Source organism: Sphaeramia orbicularis, chromosome 22, assembly GCF_902148855.1.
Source record: "Sphaeramia orbicularis chromosome 22, fSphaOr1.1, whole genome shotgun sequence".
Classification (NCBI taxonomy): domain Eukaryota; kingdom Metazoa; phylum Chordata; class Actinopteri; order Kurtiformes; family Apogonidae; genus Sphaeramia; species Sphaeramia orbicularis.
This window is the reverse complement of record NC_043978.1, coordinates 34,363,408-34,378,489: the sequence shown is the minus strand read 5'-3', so window position 1 is coordinate 34,378,489 and position 15,082 is coordinate 34,363,408. Positions and strand designations below refer to the sequence as shown.

Genomic DNA, 15,082 nt, shown 5'->3' with positions numbered 1-15,082 from the left:
GAGAACATGCTAGCCACTCTGGTCATCATTCTCAAACAAGCACATTCATCAGCATCATCCGTTGGCTCTTAGGCTAATTACTATTTGAGTGATAGTGGAAATGAAATATGTGGTTGAGTACCACCAAGTTCTAATTCTGCCCACTATTAAGAATGCATGATAGATGTGAGTGATCAATTATTAATGGACTTGGGAATGAACTTTGAATGTGTAATATCAGTTGCGATAGACAATTAAATATGGATAAAGAGAAATGTAGCTCCCATTACTCTCTGGATAGTTATGTGGAACACATGGACATCAGGAATTGTCATCAAACAAAGAGTCGTCTCTGACAGGGAAGACAAGTGCAGACAGAGTGTGGGTGGTGGGAAAAATGAGATTCCAACATTCATATTGGAGAATCTTATTGTTTATCTTGACACTTAACAAGAACATGTTTGTGTGATATTGTTTTAAGCAAACAAGAAGTAAATCAGTTGTAACTCATTATTAGAATCAACAAAATGCTTTTTCTGTTTATTCCCTTCTGTGTTTTCAGTCTCCATACTTCTGGCCTTCAAACTGTTGGGAGCCTGAGAACACAGACTATGGTGAGTCACATACTGTCATTTTCTGTCTTTTTCTCTAAACCAGAAGGATGTCACTAATGCCTTCAGCTGTCCCCTTGTTTCAGAGCTGAAACACAGCTCATACTGTATATCTGCTGGTGACAGTCACGGAGTATTGATCCACAAGGCCATTCCCTGTAATGTATCTGGCCAGAGGAACCTCCACTCCAGAGAATCCTATGGGATAAGATTAGCTTAACAAAACACTGAGACTGACACCGATATGTGTATGACCACATCTCTGGTTCTCGGCATGGCATTTATTTGAGGCTTGTTATTTCAGAGGACAGCACATCGCCTGCCTGCCCCTCTATTGTCTACAAAACATTCATTAGTGTTGGTTCACACAGCTGAGACCTCTGTGAAAAATAGACCGCCATCCTTTTTGCTTTGTATTTACAAACCAGACAACTTGTATGACTTTTTTTATTTTGCTCTCTTTCTTGCCTCTTTGTGTATCTCTTTTTCCTCTCCAGCCATTTACCTGTGCAAGCGCACCATGCAGAATAAAGCCAGGCTTGAGCTCGCTGACTATGAGGCTGTGAGTACATCATTATGTTATTTGGCAACACTGGCAACAAGCATGAACCATAATATGATGACACTCTGACTTTCCTGTTGTCTTTCACTTTACTGAAAAACAAAGAGCTGAGGTGGTATCCTGAGACTGTGAAATGCCAAAATCCATTCTTCCAAGCAAAAAGCCATTAAATCACATTATAAATGCATACTTTTATACAAGCTGCCAAAGGTAATCTTTATTTTTCAGTAGTGCTTTTTGGTAGAATACGATGTGGCTATTTACTGGCCCTAAAATATAAACAAAAAATATCGACAGGTTTATTTGACATCAGCAGATCAATGCATTCTCAGGAGGGGTGTTACCGCAGTGCTGATCTTTCACTCTTATACAATAGCAATCCACTGCACTTTGATATTCTAATTTACTCTACTGCTACGATTGTCCACTAGACTTTCTTTCTCTCCAATTCAGGTCAGTTTATGCCCCCAGGCCTCATTGCTCTGATCGCTGTATGCCTACTCCTGTAGTTTGTACTCAGTTTGTCTCTAACGAGGTCATCTCCTGTATCTTTGACAGATGCTTTTTAGGCACCACTATTAAGGTCATACAAAGTATTTGATACATTTACAAACACACTACAGAGCTTTGCAGGTTAATTTTTGACTTTTTTTAACAAGCCAAAAATACATTTAGATACAGCTTTGTGGCTTAGTTGTTATAAAAGATCTTCTCTATCTAAAATTCAGCTTTCTAGAAGTAATTTCCAATGGTTTACTGCCAAAAAAAAGTGAAAACTGAAAGCAATTTTAGCAATGCCCATAGTGTGCCTGCACTGAAGAGTTTAAATATTTAGCTGTAGAGCCTACAAACGGGTCAGATTTACCCACAGCTGTTTTTCAATTGTGCATTATTCTGTTTAATAAAATATTGAAGCTCCCCAGTTTTTGAGTTTTGTAAAATTGTGTGGTTACATACCCTATTGTTGACTGCAGTCCAGATAATTCTGCATTACAAATATGGGCATTTATATCGCAACAGTCACTGCATCAAATTGACTCCTATAGAAATGCATTGATTTTCACACCGTTTATGTATATTTTTGGCAAGAGCATTTGTTTGTGTGCCAAGTCATTTATGATAATTTGGAGATCTGATTTGACAGTTTTATGATTATATATTATAATACCCATTTTCACTGTCGTTTTAGATTGTTTTATACTAACATCTACATAAAATGATTAGTAATTATAAACCAGACAACCAAAACGGGATGATTAAACAAAAACTCCAACTATGACTTGAGACACTATAGTGAACAAAATGATTTAATGCAGTTACAGAGAACATTTTTGCAGACTAGAGATAGAGTCATTTTGCACATAGTAAATTCAAAGTTTATCTTATGAAAACAGAAAACTGACAAAAAAGTGATCTTTTCAGCAAAATATATCATTAACTGAACATAAAAACAAATATCTACAACCACTGTCATTTGTCAAACTCCATGGGTTTTATTGGTGAATCACTATTGCTGAAGATGACAGTGTTTCCACGTTCACTACGGAGCCTCTGAACATTCAAATGGCTCATATCTTGATGATGATGAAAAGCTGAGAAACTGCATTTTACCTGAATTATTTACATGTATTGATAGGATTAGTGGTTCAGAAGTTATTAAACATTTTATATCAGTAGATGCTATTGGTCGCTGGCGCCTATTTAGGTCTTCAAGGGTTAAACATTCCTAATACTAACTCAAATCTTGCCAAAATTTTTTGAAATAACTTAACATTGCTGAAATATGGCTAAATTTATAGAGAATATAAAGGGAAAGCATATACTATGCAGACAGGCAGGTTTCTGCATCAACTGCATCATGTGAGCTGACTTGTAATATAGGTTCTGTAGCTGTAGGATTCAGGTCAGGTAGATGAAGGAGAAAGCAAAAGGGGATTTTCCACATAATATGCATGAAAACAATAAGCCCACGTTTTGAAAAAAAAAAAGCTGCTGTGGTATGAGCACTATAGTGACTTGTTCAGGGACATGTCAATGAGAGGTCGTCTTATCTGAGCAACAGTAATCCAAAGTTATAGCATGCCATCACACTGAATGGATAATGTAATCACCTAAAGGCTTGGATTCAGATAACACTCTCCCCTAACTGTGAGGTTGACTTGTTTCTCCAGGAGAACCTCGCACGGCTGCAGAGGGCTTTCGCCAGGAAGTGGGAATTCATTTTCATGCAAGCTGAGGCTCAAGTCAAGTGAGTAGACAGGTGTATATAGGAATGGGGAACACCACCTCCTCCTGCCTGTGTGTTTAATGTGACACTGTGTGGAGCTGCAAGGATAGAAAAAGATGCTGATTCAATGGAGGTTTATCATTCATACTTCTAAACACTAACCTTTTTGGCTGCATGCATGGTTTGAGTGTTATTTCCCCTAGGAAAAGAGTGTTTCAGTGTGTGGGGTCATTTGGGTGTTATGTCAGTAGGGACTGCAGGGTTACATATTAAATACAGCAAGTACTCCCCTGTGAAATTTAACATCTACAGATGATTCTCCCTTAAAGCTATCTCAAGACTTCCATCTGGTGGCTGACACATGCAAGCACAGCACTGATCTCCACTGTCATTCAGTTAAAAAGACATTGTTCTTAAAAAATGCTTAAAGTTGTGCCTTTTTTTTGCATTGCTCAGAGCAGAAAGGAGGTAGAAAAGGCAGCAAACCATCTTACCTTTGGGGAGTAAACAATTCCAAGCAAGGCCTGATCAGTAAATGTCAGTTATGTAAGACGCCGAGCCACCAGAGGCAAAAGCAGCCAGTGCATGTTGAGGAGAGCAGACAGGTTAAGACCCACACTGGCTTTTTGCTGTGTCTGGCTGATTCAGTGTGTGTTTGTGTCAGACTTAAATCTGAGACCTGATATGTGACTGGATATTTCCAGAGGTCTGTGCCCTGATAATGAGTGCCCTCTGTTTCCCAGAATTGACAGAAAGAAGGACAAAGCAGAGAGGAAGATCCTGGACAGTCAAGAGAGGGCATTCTGGGACGTCCATCGGCCTGTGGTGAGTTAGGACATAAGCCATGTTCAGGATAAAAGACGAGAACAATTAGAGGGTCACATGATATAAAAACTGAATCAACAAAAAAGAACATAGGGGGCCGGACTGCTATGTAGGTGGTCAATTTTAGCAGTTCAAGTCTGACAACAGTCAGCTCAGCTCCACACTCCGTTCAGCTGAGAGCCCTGTACTGTTGTAGCGAGTAGAATCAGATTTGGTGCCAGTCACTTTGCATACAAGCCCTTTGAGAGCGTGGCTTTGGTGAATAGACAAACAGCATCATACTGTGTGTCCAGGACAGGCTCAGACAATACACGCAGGAGAAACGCTGTTATCTGACCCAGAAACATGTTCTGCCTCCTGCTTCCTCCTACAGCCAGGCTGTGTCAACACCACAGAGATGGACATCCGCAAGTGTCGAAGAGAGAGGAACCCACACAGGGTAAAAAAGGTAAGGAGAGCAGACAAGGCCACTGACACATGACACATGACACATGACTGGGCCGGTCTGAGTGGGTCAGGACTGACATTAACTCACCAACATGGAGAATATGTTATTTTAACCAGAAAATCACTTTTATTATGTTCTGAAAATAACAATTAGAATAATTAATTTAACCATTACATAATTTTGATGAATCAGTTGTGGACAGTATATTGATTACAGTTGCTTGTAATGTACTAAAGTATTTCTACTGTGTACTTTACACTGCTACTACACTACCATTCACAAGTACTATTACCCTACTTATTAAGGTAGAACTTTACTGATATTTAGGATATGTATAACAGGATTACTAATTGTAATCCAATACATAATATAACACACAATATTTTTACTTTTTGTACTTTATGTATAATTGTTTCTAATTTTATTTTTTTTCTTCTGTAAGATCCGAGTACTTATCCTACCTCTATTATTAATCTAAGTACTTTAACATTGCTACATTTGATTGCAATTAGAAGTACTTTGATATAAGACTGGATGGTGTGTGCAGGGTTAATTGATATATATGAAAGTATATCATTGGAACAGTGGTTTTGAGCATAGACTATGTTAAACATTAAGATAAATGTAATAAAACTCATAGGTTTTTGAGAAAATACAACAGTATACAGGAACTAATAACGTTTGGCCCATTTATTGATGTGAAAACCACTTTCGGATATGTACACTAGGTACTATTAAAGCATTCTTCAAAGGACACTACCTGTAATCTGAATAACCTTTTAGTCATTTCAGTGGTTTATTTTAATTCTAAATGTAGAAACGTATTGAATAAGGCTACGTTCAGACTGTAGGCGAATGTGGCCCAGGATTTTTTCGCCCATATGTGACCTGTATCTGATCTGTTAAAGACAGTTTGAACAGCACAAATCTGACCCAGACCACTTTCATATGTGGTCCTAAATCGGATATCCGATATTTTATAATGCGACTTCAGTCTGAATGGCCAGGTTGCAGTGATCTGACCTTTTACTTCATTGAAATACAACGAACGTCACAATTCTGCGTCCCAGGAGTGTTACGTCCATAAACACAGTTCGTGCCTGCGTGGTCACATATGACATCAGGACCTCTTTTGCGCATGCAAGTCACTTCAGGGTCGCATTCTGTTCATACCCAAAACTGATAGAAGTCGCATTTAACCCATAAAGACCCAAACATCCACCAGCGACCAAAATTATGTACTGATATAAAATGTTTAATACCTGTTGATCTACTAATCCTATCAATCCATCTAAATAACTGGTGTAAAATGCAGTTTGTCATCTTTTCATGGTCATCAGATATGACCCATTTGGACGTTCAGAGGCTCCGTAGTTACCATGGAAACACCGTCATGTTCTACAACATTGATTCACCAGTAAAACCCATGGAGTTGGATCAATGACAATGGATGGAGACACTGGGTTTATGTTCAGTTAATGAGAGATTTGCTGAGAAAATCACTTTTTCTTCAGTTTTCTCTGTTTCTGATATAATAACCCTCAACTTTAATCTGAGCTTTAATGAACATCTACATGATCAAGTAAATTAAATATAGGAAAATACATGATTTTCACTGGAAAAATGCAAAATACAGACTTTAAAATCACAATAAATGATGATAAATCAGAAATGTATTCGGGAACTACCACAAAAGTAGCACTGGGTCTTTATGGGTTAATGTGTAATATGAATGAGCACACAAAACAATCAGATTTCACCAAAAAATCTGAATTGTGCATTAAGACCTGCTGTCTGAACGTAGTCCAAAAATCTCCTCCTCTCCAGTCATAGTCTCTCTTCTTAAGTACGTCCCTGATCCATCTATTGACATTACCGAGACCCTCATTTGTCTAAGATGATAAAAGCCGACTGGTGTCAGGACAAAGTCTAATGGCTTTTTGTCCTCGGCCTGTTCAGTCGGTGTACGGGGTTCCGGATGATGGGCAGAGCCAGCCCAGTCCGGTCCACATCAGCTCTCAGCCAACCAGGAAGCCCACAAAGGAGGACGTTCAGAAGGAGGTGAGTCATGGTGTGACAGTCCCCTCCATAGGTCATTACCAGCAGCCTGCCCCTCACATCCATCATAACGACACGCCGTCAGACACACAGACTGATGGCCTGTTATTTTATTTAGTTTCCTCATTACTCTCCTTCTCCTTCATCAGATCTCCTTCTTGAACATCCAGCTGGACAGACATTGTATGAAGGTTTCCAAAGTGGCAGACAGTCTGATGAGCTACACAGAGCAGTTCATGGAATATGACCCCTTTGTGTCGGTAATAGAGCCTTCCAACCCCTGGATCAATGATGACACTACTTTCTGGGACTTGGAGGCAAGGTGAGGCTGGAGGGGCTCATGTTTAACGTGGATCTAAAATTTCCTAGAGGGAGGGCAAGGTCAGGCTGAGGATAGAAGCTGCAGATTATGAGGGATCTGTCTGTTTTAAAGCTTTAAACTAAAACTGACATTTCCAATTTTCCAATTCAAAAGGTCCCTTTAGACTTTGAGCTACATATCCTATTGTATCATATGCTTTCTTTTCTTTGTTCTGCACAGTCGGGACCCCAGCCAGCAGCGAGTGAAGAAATGGGGCTTTTCTCTGGAGGAGGCATTGAAAGATCCAGCGGGCCGGGACCAGTTCCTGAAGTTTCTGGAGTCAGAGTTTAGTTCAGAGAACCTACGGTGAGACCCATTAAAGAAGAAATGTGCCTCCCCTTTTCACTAGATTAGGGCATGTGAGGTATTAAAACACAATCATGGCCTGGATTCAACCCAAGGACAATGTGTTTACAGCAGTAGAAACATGACAAAACCGCTGCAGATTAAATCATTTATGAGCAAATCCTATAATCATCTTAAAACATGAGGAATTGTTATTTATTACAATAGCTGCACTGTTGAAATTTTTAGGATGTAAGTGAATTGTTTTGTATTTTAGAGGGGAACAATGCAAATTTAGATTCAACAAGTGGTGCCAGGCACAGCAAACTGTGCCCCTCGCACATATTGCAGCTTATTTTAACTTCGATCCAGCTGATGTCATCATGTATATGCATGAGCATATCAGTTGCCTCTAAATATGTGCCTAGTTTGAAGTAATACAGCAAAATTGATGTTTTTATAGACATTTGAAATTTCGCCCATTAAATGGTAAATGGACTGAACTTATATAGCGCATTTTCCACACCTTAATGGTGCCTAAAGCGCTTTACAATTCCTCACATTCACCCATTCACACACACACACACACACACACACACACACACACACACACACACACACACACACACACACACACACACACACACACACACACACACACACACACACACACACACACACCAGTGGGCGACTGCTGCCATGCAAGGCACTGCCTGGCCCTACTGGGAACAATTTGGGGTTCAGTGTCTTGCCCAAGGACAGTTCGACATGTGGACAGTCGGAGCCAGGATTCGAACCGCCGACCCTTTGGTCATTGGATGACCCACTCTACCAACTGAGCCACAGGCGCTCATTACAAGTAAATGGGAGAAGAAAAAAGATTTTAAAAATTCACAACAAATGGTAACTTTGACCTACTTTTCCCAAAATGTACCCACATCTATTCTCTGTCACTGGCAATCTATAAACCCAATTTGGTATGAATTCAACCAGTAGTCTTGCTGCTACAGACATTTGAAATCTTGCCCATTAAAAGTAAATGGGGAAAAAAAGAATTTAGAAATTCATAAAAAAATTGAAACTTTGACTTACTTTTTCCAAAATATAATGACATCTATTCTGGGTCCCTGGCAAGCTATAAACCCAATTTGATATGAATTCAACGAATAATTTTGCTGCTACAGACATGTGAAATTTCGCCCATTATAAGTAATTGGGAAAAAAAAAAAGATTTTAAAAATTCATGAAAGATTTGAACTTTGACCTAATTTTCCCAAAATGAAATCAGATCTATTCTGGATCACTGGCAATGTATAAACCCAGTTTGGTATGAATTCAACCAATAGGTTTGCTGCTAGGGTGTTAACAACAAACAAACCGAACCAAAAACTATACCCTTTGCCTCTCCTTCGGGGAGCGGGGTAATAAGATAAGATAAGATGGTGTAATATAGGGAAGTTACTGGGAACTGGTAAAAAGTCCGAAACCATGTACACATTACTATGTACATAAAGTTATGTTTTTGTTTTTTTTTTCATAGATTCAGTCTCACTATACAAAGAAATTCGCAACAGTTTATGCTGAAAAATATTCATTCGACATTTGAATTTTCAGAAGAGCAGAGATGCACTCACTTAAGCTCAGATGTTCTGAAGAAAGCCCTATTTTTTACTGTTGCACCTTTCATTTTTCTTCTAATAACAAATGCATCATCATAGCTGTGTCCTTTTGGCACTGAAAACATCATGACATGCTTATATTTGTGGAACTTTAACAGAACTTCACCTATTATTGACTTATATCAAATAACCAGCACATATGACATAAGGGACTGTAAGTGATACCATTTCAGTTTTATGTAGTAGTAGTAGTAGTAGTAGTAGTAATTTATTCATCCATTTAACAGAACATGATATATACATAAATACAGTTTGGATTTCTATATAAAACCTAGGCGAAAAGGCGTAGGGTGAAGCAACAGCTTATTTATGCCTACCCTATTTACAAGAAGGAAAGTTGCAGAAACAAAACAAGATAACATGATTTCACAGTTTTAAACAATAAAATGATAAAGTAAATAATAGAATCTAAGCAAAATCTTAGATTTTTACTGATAATTGGCTTAATTTATCCTAATATTTCATATTTATTGAATACCTTAATTTTAAACATCCTTTTAAATAATAATAAAATAATAATAATTTATGTCATTATGTATTGAGTAGATGTTGTTGCTGTTCTAGATTCTGGTTAGCAGTGCAGGATCTGAAGAGGCGACCACTGCAGGAAGTGTCCTCCAGGGCGCAGGAGATCTGGCAAGAATTTCTGGCCGAGGGGGCACCGAGCTCCATCAATCTGGACTCTCACAGCTACGAGCGCACCAGCCAGAACCTCAAAGATCCTGGACGATACAGCTTTGAGGACGCTCAGGTGGGTAGTTTTTATCTTTCTCCCTGTTGAGGCATGCACACACAAATCTGGTTATATATAGCATCAACCAAAATGTCCAAACTGGAGCTTCCAAAAATATAACTCAAATAACTTTTTCCCCATTAAATCACCCTTTTGTTACAGGCTACATTTAGTTAAAAAGATGTGTTGTTTAAGCTAAAACATCCCCTGTTGACAGCCAACACACACAGCCATTTATTTTCCTCCTCATCCGCTTGCCCACAGAAGCGCTGAACCCGTCCACCCCACTCATGTTACACAAGTGAATGAATGAGGGGGCAAGAAAAAAGAGAGAGAGAGAGAGAGAGAGAGAGAGAGAGAGAGAGAGAGAGGGGTGGAGGGGGAGAAGAATGACAGAGTGTGTTTGTGCCAGGGCCTAATGAGCCGAGTAATACCATGAATAGGTTGTTCGCTCGGTTCACCATGGATTCCTCTGGTTCAAAGTGGGTTGCTGATGTGTGACGTGGAACCCTATCTCACTGGCAGGACATTACTCAGCTCTGTCTCGCAGGACTTCATGCCAACACACTCATTTTGCAGCACTCTCTGCAAATCACACATGCATGGATCACATTAGCATAATCAGGCCACCCATTATATCTACACTTTTTATTTATTTATTTATTTTTTTTGTAATTGTCTTTCTCATTCTCTTTTCCAATTTGTACCACCCAGGATAACACACACACACACACACACACACACACACACACACACACACACTGAACGGTCTTTCTTTTTGTTACAGGAGCACATATTCAAGCTAATGAAAAGTGACAGCTATGCACGTTTTTTGAGATCCAACACCTACCAAGACCTGTTGTTAGCCAGAAAGAAGGTGAGCTGCACCCCCTGAAGCTGGAGCTACTTGAACTATAACAGCCCCACAGAATGCACTCCATCAGCACAATAAAGTTGTCATACTTATCACCACTCGTAACACAATTAAAGTTCATTAAAATGCATCAGAGGAAATTAGAACTAAAGCCGTGCTTCAAAAAAAGGCCTAGCTCTCTTTGCATTTGAGGCAAACAATGGGGCACTATTTGAGAAGTGACAGCATATACCGAATTATAAATTTTACTTTATAAATTAAAGTAACTATTGTACTGAAGAGTCATTAAATGCAACATCAGATGAGGGTTGGATGCATGAAGGATGTTGGGAAAGCGTCAGATTGGCCAGCAGATGTTGATAAAGGTAGAAAAAAAACACTTTTTCCATCATGCAGATGTTGCTAGTTTGTTTTTTTCTGCAGGGGATAAACATATCTTATTCAAGTGTAAAATAACATATTAATTCATGTATTTTAAGTGTTACATCTTTTATCCTGCCCAGCAAAATATAAATTACAAAACTAAAATTAGTCTTTAAATATAAAGTACTGCGCAAAAGTCTTAGTCAGTCTTTGGTTTTGTTGTTTTTGCAGGGTTGTAATGAGTGTTTGTCTTTATTTCTAACAAGAAATATGCAGGAAAAATATGCTTAGTATTGAAACATTCCTCCATTTAATCTTGTGTTATATTACTCACCTTCATAATGTCCCACAGGCTTTCATGGTGTTTTATCCTGTTCTCTGTCCAGATGATCCTATATAGCTACAATATCCATATATTTTTTAATGAAATGCAGTTTTTTCTTAATACTGTTTACATATTTGCTGTATATCTCATATTACAAACACTGAATGTGCGCTCATAGTCTTGCTCAAACAACAAACCTTTTGATGGCCTAAGACTTTTGCACTTTTTTATTTATCTTTAAAGTTTCATCTGTACTGTATATGCACATCAGATGTACAAATACGCTAGTTCAGGTGTACAAACTATTCTACACATGGAAGTTTCAATAAATTCAGGCTAAAATTGTGACATGCTTACATACCTCAAAGTTTGATCCAGTCATTTGTTAGCTTTTAATTATGGCTGGTATTCAGAAATCTGACGTAGCACCTGAGCTTTTAAAGCAACGTAAAACTCCAAAAAGGCAGTTTGAGCGCCACTGTGCTCAAAATGCTGCTACAAATAAACTGCTAAATTATTTAAAAGGAACAGCCTCAATAATCATGACATCATATGCCAAACACAGACAAAAAAAGAACAATAGTCACACACACTCTGGAAGTATTGGACATATGCACCTACAGTGTGATATTTATATAAGGGTTTGATGGATGCAGTCTACTCAGTCCACTTGTGTATCCGGGATGTTGGTTTTATTTAGATACTACCTGTCTGCTTCCTGTAGGGTGTCAAACTAACTGTCCACAGAGATGCAAACATCCCTAACCCCTTTAGCTGTTACTGTGTAATATGGAGCTTTTCAGCAAATCACAGCTGCCTCTGTTCATGCTAGCCTTTCTGCCTCTTCCGGTTTGGACACTGCCCCCCCGCCCCCCCCTCCTGCTGGCCTGCCACTGATCTCACCCCATTACCCTTATACCTCCCACATTGTCCTTGACTTTCATTGTTGCTACGCTTGGCCCCCTTTATCCCACTAACAACACCACTCCCAACATCATCAACACCCGTACCTGACCCAAACACTCACCCTGCTTCCCCCCTTCCACAACAGCAGCCAGCAGACACTGAACAGGGCCGCCGCACCTCCCTGGAGAAGTTCACCCGCAGTGTGGTAAGTCATTTAGAGCTGGGGCTGTTCATATCACAAACCACACTGGCTGGCTCACTATCAGTGTATCAGCTTTTGCAGTTATTACCATATTACACTCTTTAATGGCTTTGTGTGTGTTTGTGAATAAGAATACACGCTACTCATGTGACAGGTTGCAACCAAGCTTTTAATAGAAATTCTCTGTGACATACAAAGTACTCTGAATAATTTCTTTGTCCTTTAATTGACTTTCCAGGGGAAGTCGTTAACAGGCAAGCGCCTGACAGGCCTGATGCAGTCATCCTGACATCGCCTGTGCTGGAGGGGCACAGCCAAACCCTGTTGGCGGGGTGACCGCCACGCAGGGGCCGGGGCAGGGACAGGGACAGTGGATCTGGGCCGGACAGGGCTGCTGTGGAGGCTCTCAGACAGCGCTCCGAGGACTGCTGCCATACTGGTAGCGTAGCACTGGGCCTGCCGGGGTTAATGGTCCAAAAAAGAACCACTGGAGATACGACCGTGCTGACAACGGGACCTCAGCCAACACACCACATGGCATGCAGCGTACAGTACAAGCACATCCAGACCAGGGCTGCTCCATCACTTTGTTGGCAAACTGGTTCTTTGGCTTTTTGTCGACAAAGCCGATTGGTTTATATTGTTTTAATTTTCTTTTATACACTGTGTGTTTAACCTTATAAGCACATCTCAGATATTACTACAGTATTATTTGATAAATTCTAGTTACAAAATCAATTTGGCACAACTCCAGTGTTTGCATTTACATTTGGTTTCATGGTCCTAAAAAAGCCAGTCATGTCCTAATTTAGATTAAATACAGTGTCAGAGACACATCAACACACACACACACACACACACATCTACTTTATCACACAAAGCAGCCAGCAATAATGAGAACAGGAGACCACTTTTTGGTTTTTAAAGAAATACTGTATATCCAACCTCTTTTTATATCCTTGAAATTTCTATTATAGCCTATCTGTTTCTTATAAAGCACATGACATGTCAAATCACTAGTGATCATAATTTTAGCAGTAAGACATTTACTGTTTTTCCCATCAGTTTGAAGTAACACAGTCTACTAAATTAATTTTTTTCATGCTTCATTACATTCCAAAATCTGGCATAAGGGCTTAATGTTGCATTCACACTGCAATATTGCATGTACCATTGAAATGTCTTTATGGAAAATTAATTTCTTGTTCTTACAACAGTGCTTTGTAATGAGAGTGGTTGTACAGAAGGCTGGGTGACAGAAACTGAAAGATAAATCTGCTCTTCTAGTGTTCCAAACGGTCCACTGCTTTCACAATTTCCTGTCTTGAAGTTTTCAAGCTGCACCGTCAAATGAATCCATTTCTGTTTGTGCGGTTAAATGAAAAGCTTAAAAACACTGAAGCACAGTGAATGGGGTTCTGCATTAGTTCTACTTCTAGAGTGCACCGCCACATGGGAAATGGTGTTCACATGCTTTTTCATGTTTCCAGTGCCATGGGTCCGTCTAATGGTTAAACCACAGGACCAGCAACAGTGTTCCAAGACTGTATTAGTGCTTAATCTAGAGGAGGATCATACCCTGATGTCAAACTAGCTGTTCTCCAAGTCGTGGACACATACAAGGCCTGCTGCCCAATACGGGATATTCTTTTTTGTCTGTGTGTTTACTTTGTTTTTGCTTTTCTATAGCATGAATAACTCATCCTAATTCTACTGAAAACCATAAAACTCAACCATACCTGTATGCCATGACTCCATCATATTACTATCATGTGCTTTAATAACTTTTAAGAAAGAGGTGCATGTTGTTGGACAGTGATGGTGGGTCAGTTTAGGGGGAGATGGTTTAAAGTTCCTGTACTTTCCAAAGACAGCATGCAGACAGGGAAAAGCCCCCCCGACCGCTGGAGTAACAATCTTCAGTGAATGGACATGAACTGGGAACAAAACTGGACGCATCCTGAGTGCCACAATTAACATTTGAGGCCTGTGTGCTGCACTGTGGCCTCAGCCTTCTTCTACTGATATAAACCGCTTGGACTGAGGAGATTATAGTCTCACGGCTCCCCCATGAGGCCAGTGACTGCTACAGTGACAGACTACACTACTGAATGAATCATCTGTTTTTTTTTTCTATTTGCTTTGTTGCAATGCACTGTACAGGTCATATAAATAATTATCATTATTATCATAAACCAATAACCTCTTGAATATAAGGTAGAGAAAGATGTTTAAATCGAGTCGATGTACCAAATGTTATCCTCCGCACAAACACAATGACACTATTGTATGTACAGAGTGCATTGTAGATGTAAATTGGCTAAATTTCATTATCCAAAAGCACATTTTATGATATGGGCACATTACTATGCATGTAACATATTCAGGGCATTTTGTGCTTTTAGTTTCTCAATCAGCAAGATAACTACTGGCACTCAAAAACACTCAAGCACCTGCTATCTATTCATAAGTACCAAATAATAAAAGCTCTGGACCTGTCTGCTCTGTGACATGTTTTTATGTTTACTCTGTTACTAAAAAACACAAGATTGTCATCACTTTTGGCTTATATTCACCACTACAAAAGCTGCATATCAAACACTATAAGACGTAACCTTTCTATAAACTCTTCCCTGCATGAACA

General features: G+C 39.4%; 1 protein-coding gene across 8 annotated transcripts in view; it reads left to right on the top strand.

The window, feature by feature from the left end:
- Positions 1-14,948, top strand: part of LOC115413975 (regulator of G-protein signaling 6-like) — a 51,130-nt gene extending 36,182 nt beyond the window's left edge. For 4 of the 8 annotated variants that reach the window (XM_030127128.1, XM_030127127.1, XM_030127126.1 and 1 more), the window contains 11 exons: positions 542-593; positions 1,088-1,152; positions 3,324-3,400; positions 4,123-4,204; positions 4,578-4,652; positions 6,612-6,713; positions 6,860-7,032; positions 7,252-7,377; positions 9,600-9,786; positions 10,556-10,645; positions 12,382-12,668. In XM_030127128.1, the coding sequence (XP_029982988.1) occupies positions 542-593; positions 1,088-1,152; positions 3,324-3,400; positions 4,123-4,204; positions 4,578-4,652; positions 6,612-6,713; positions 6,860-7,032; positions 7,252-7,377; positions 9,600-9,786; positions 10,556-10,645; positions 12,382-12,543 (1,191 nt within the window). In that variant the 3' untranslated portion in view covers positions 12,544-12,668. The other 4 variants (XM_030127130.1, XM_030127129.1, XM_030127132.1 and 1 more) reach the window with 4 other exon arrangements.
- Positions 14,949-15,082: the final 134 nt, after the last annotated feature.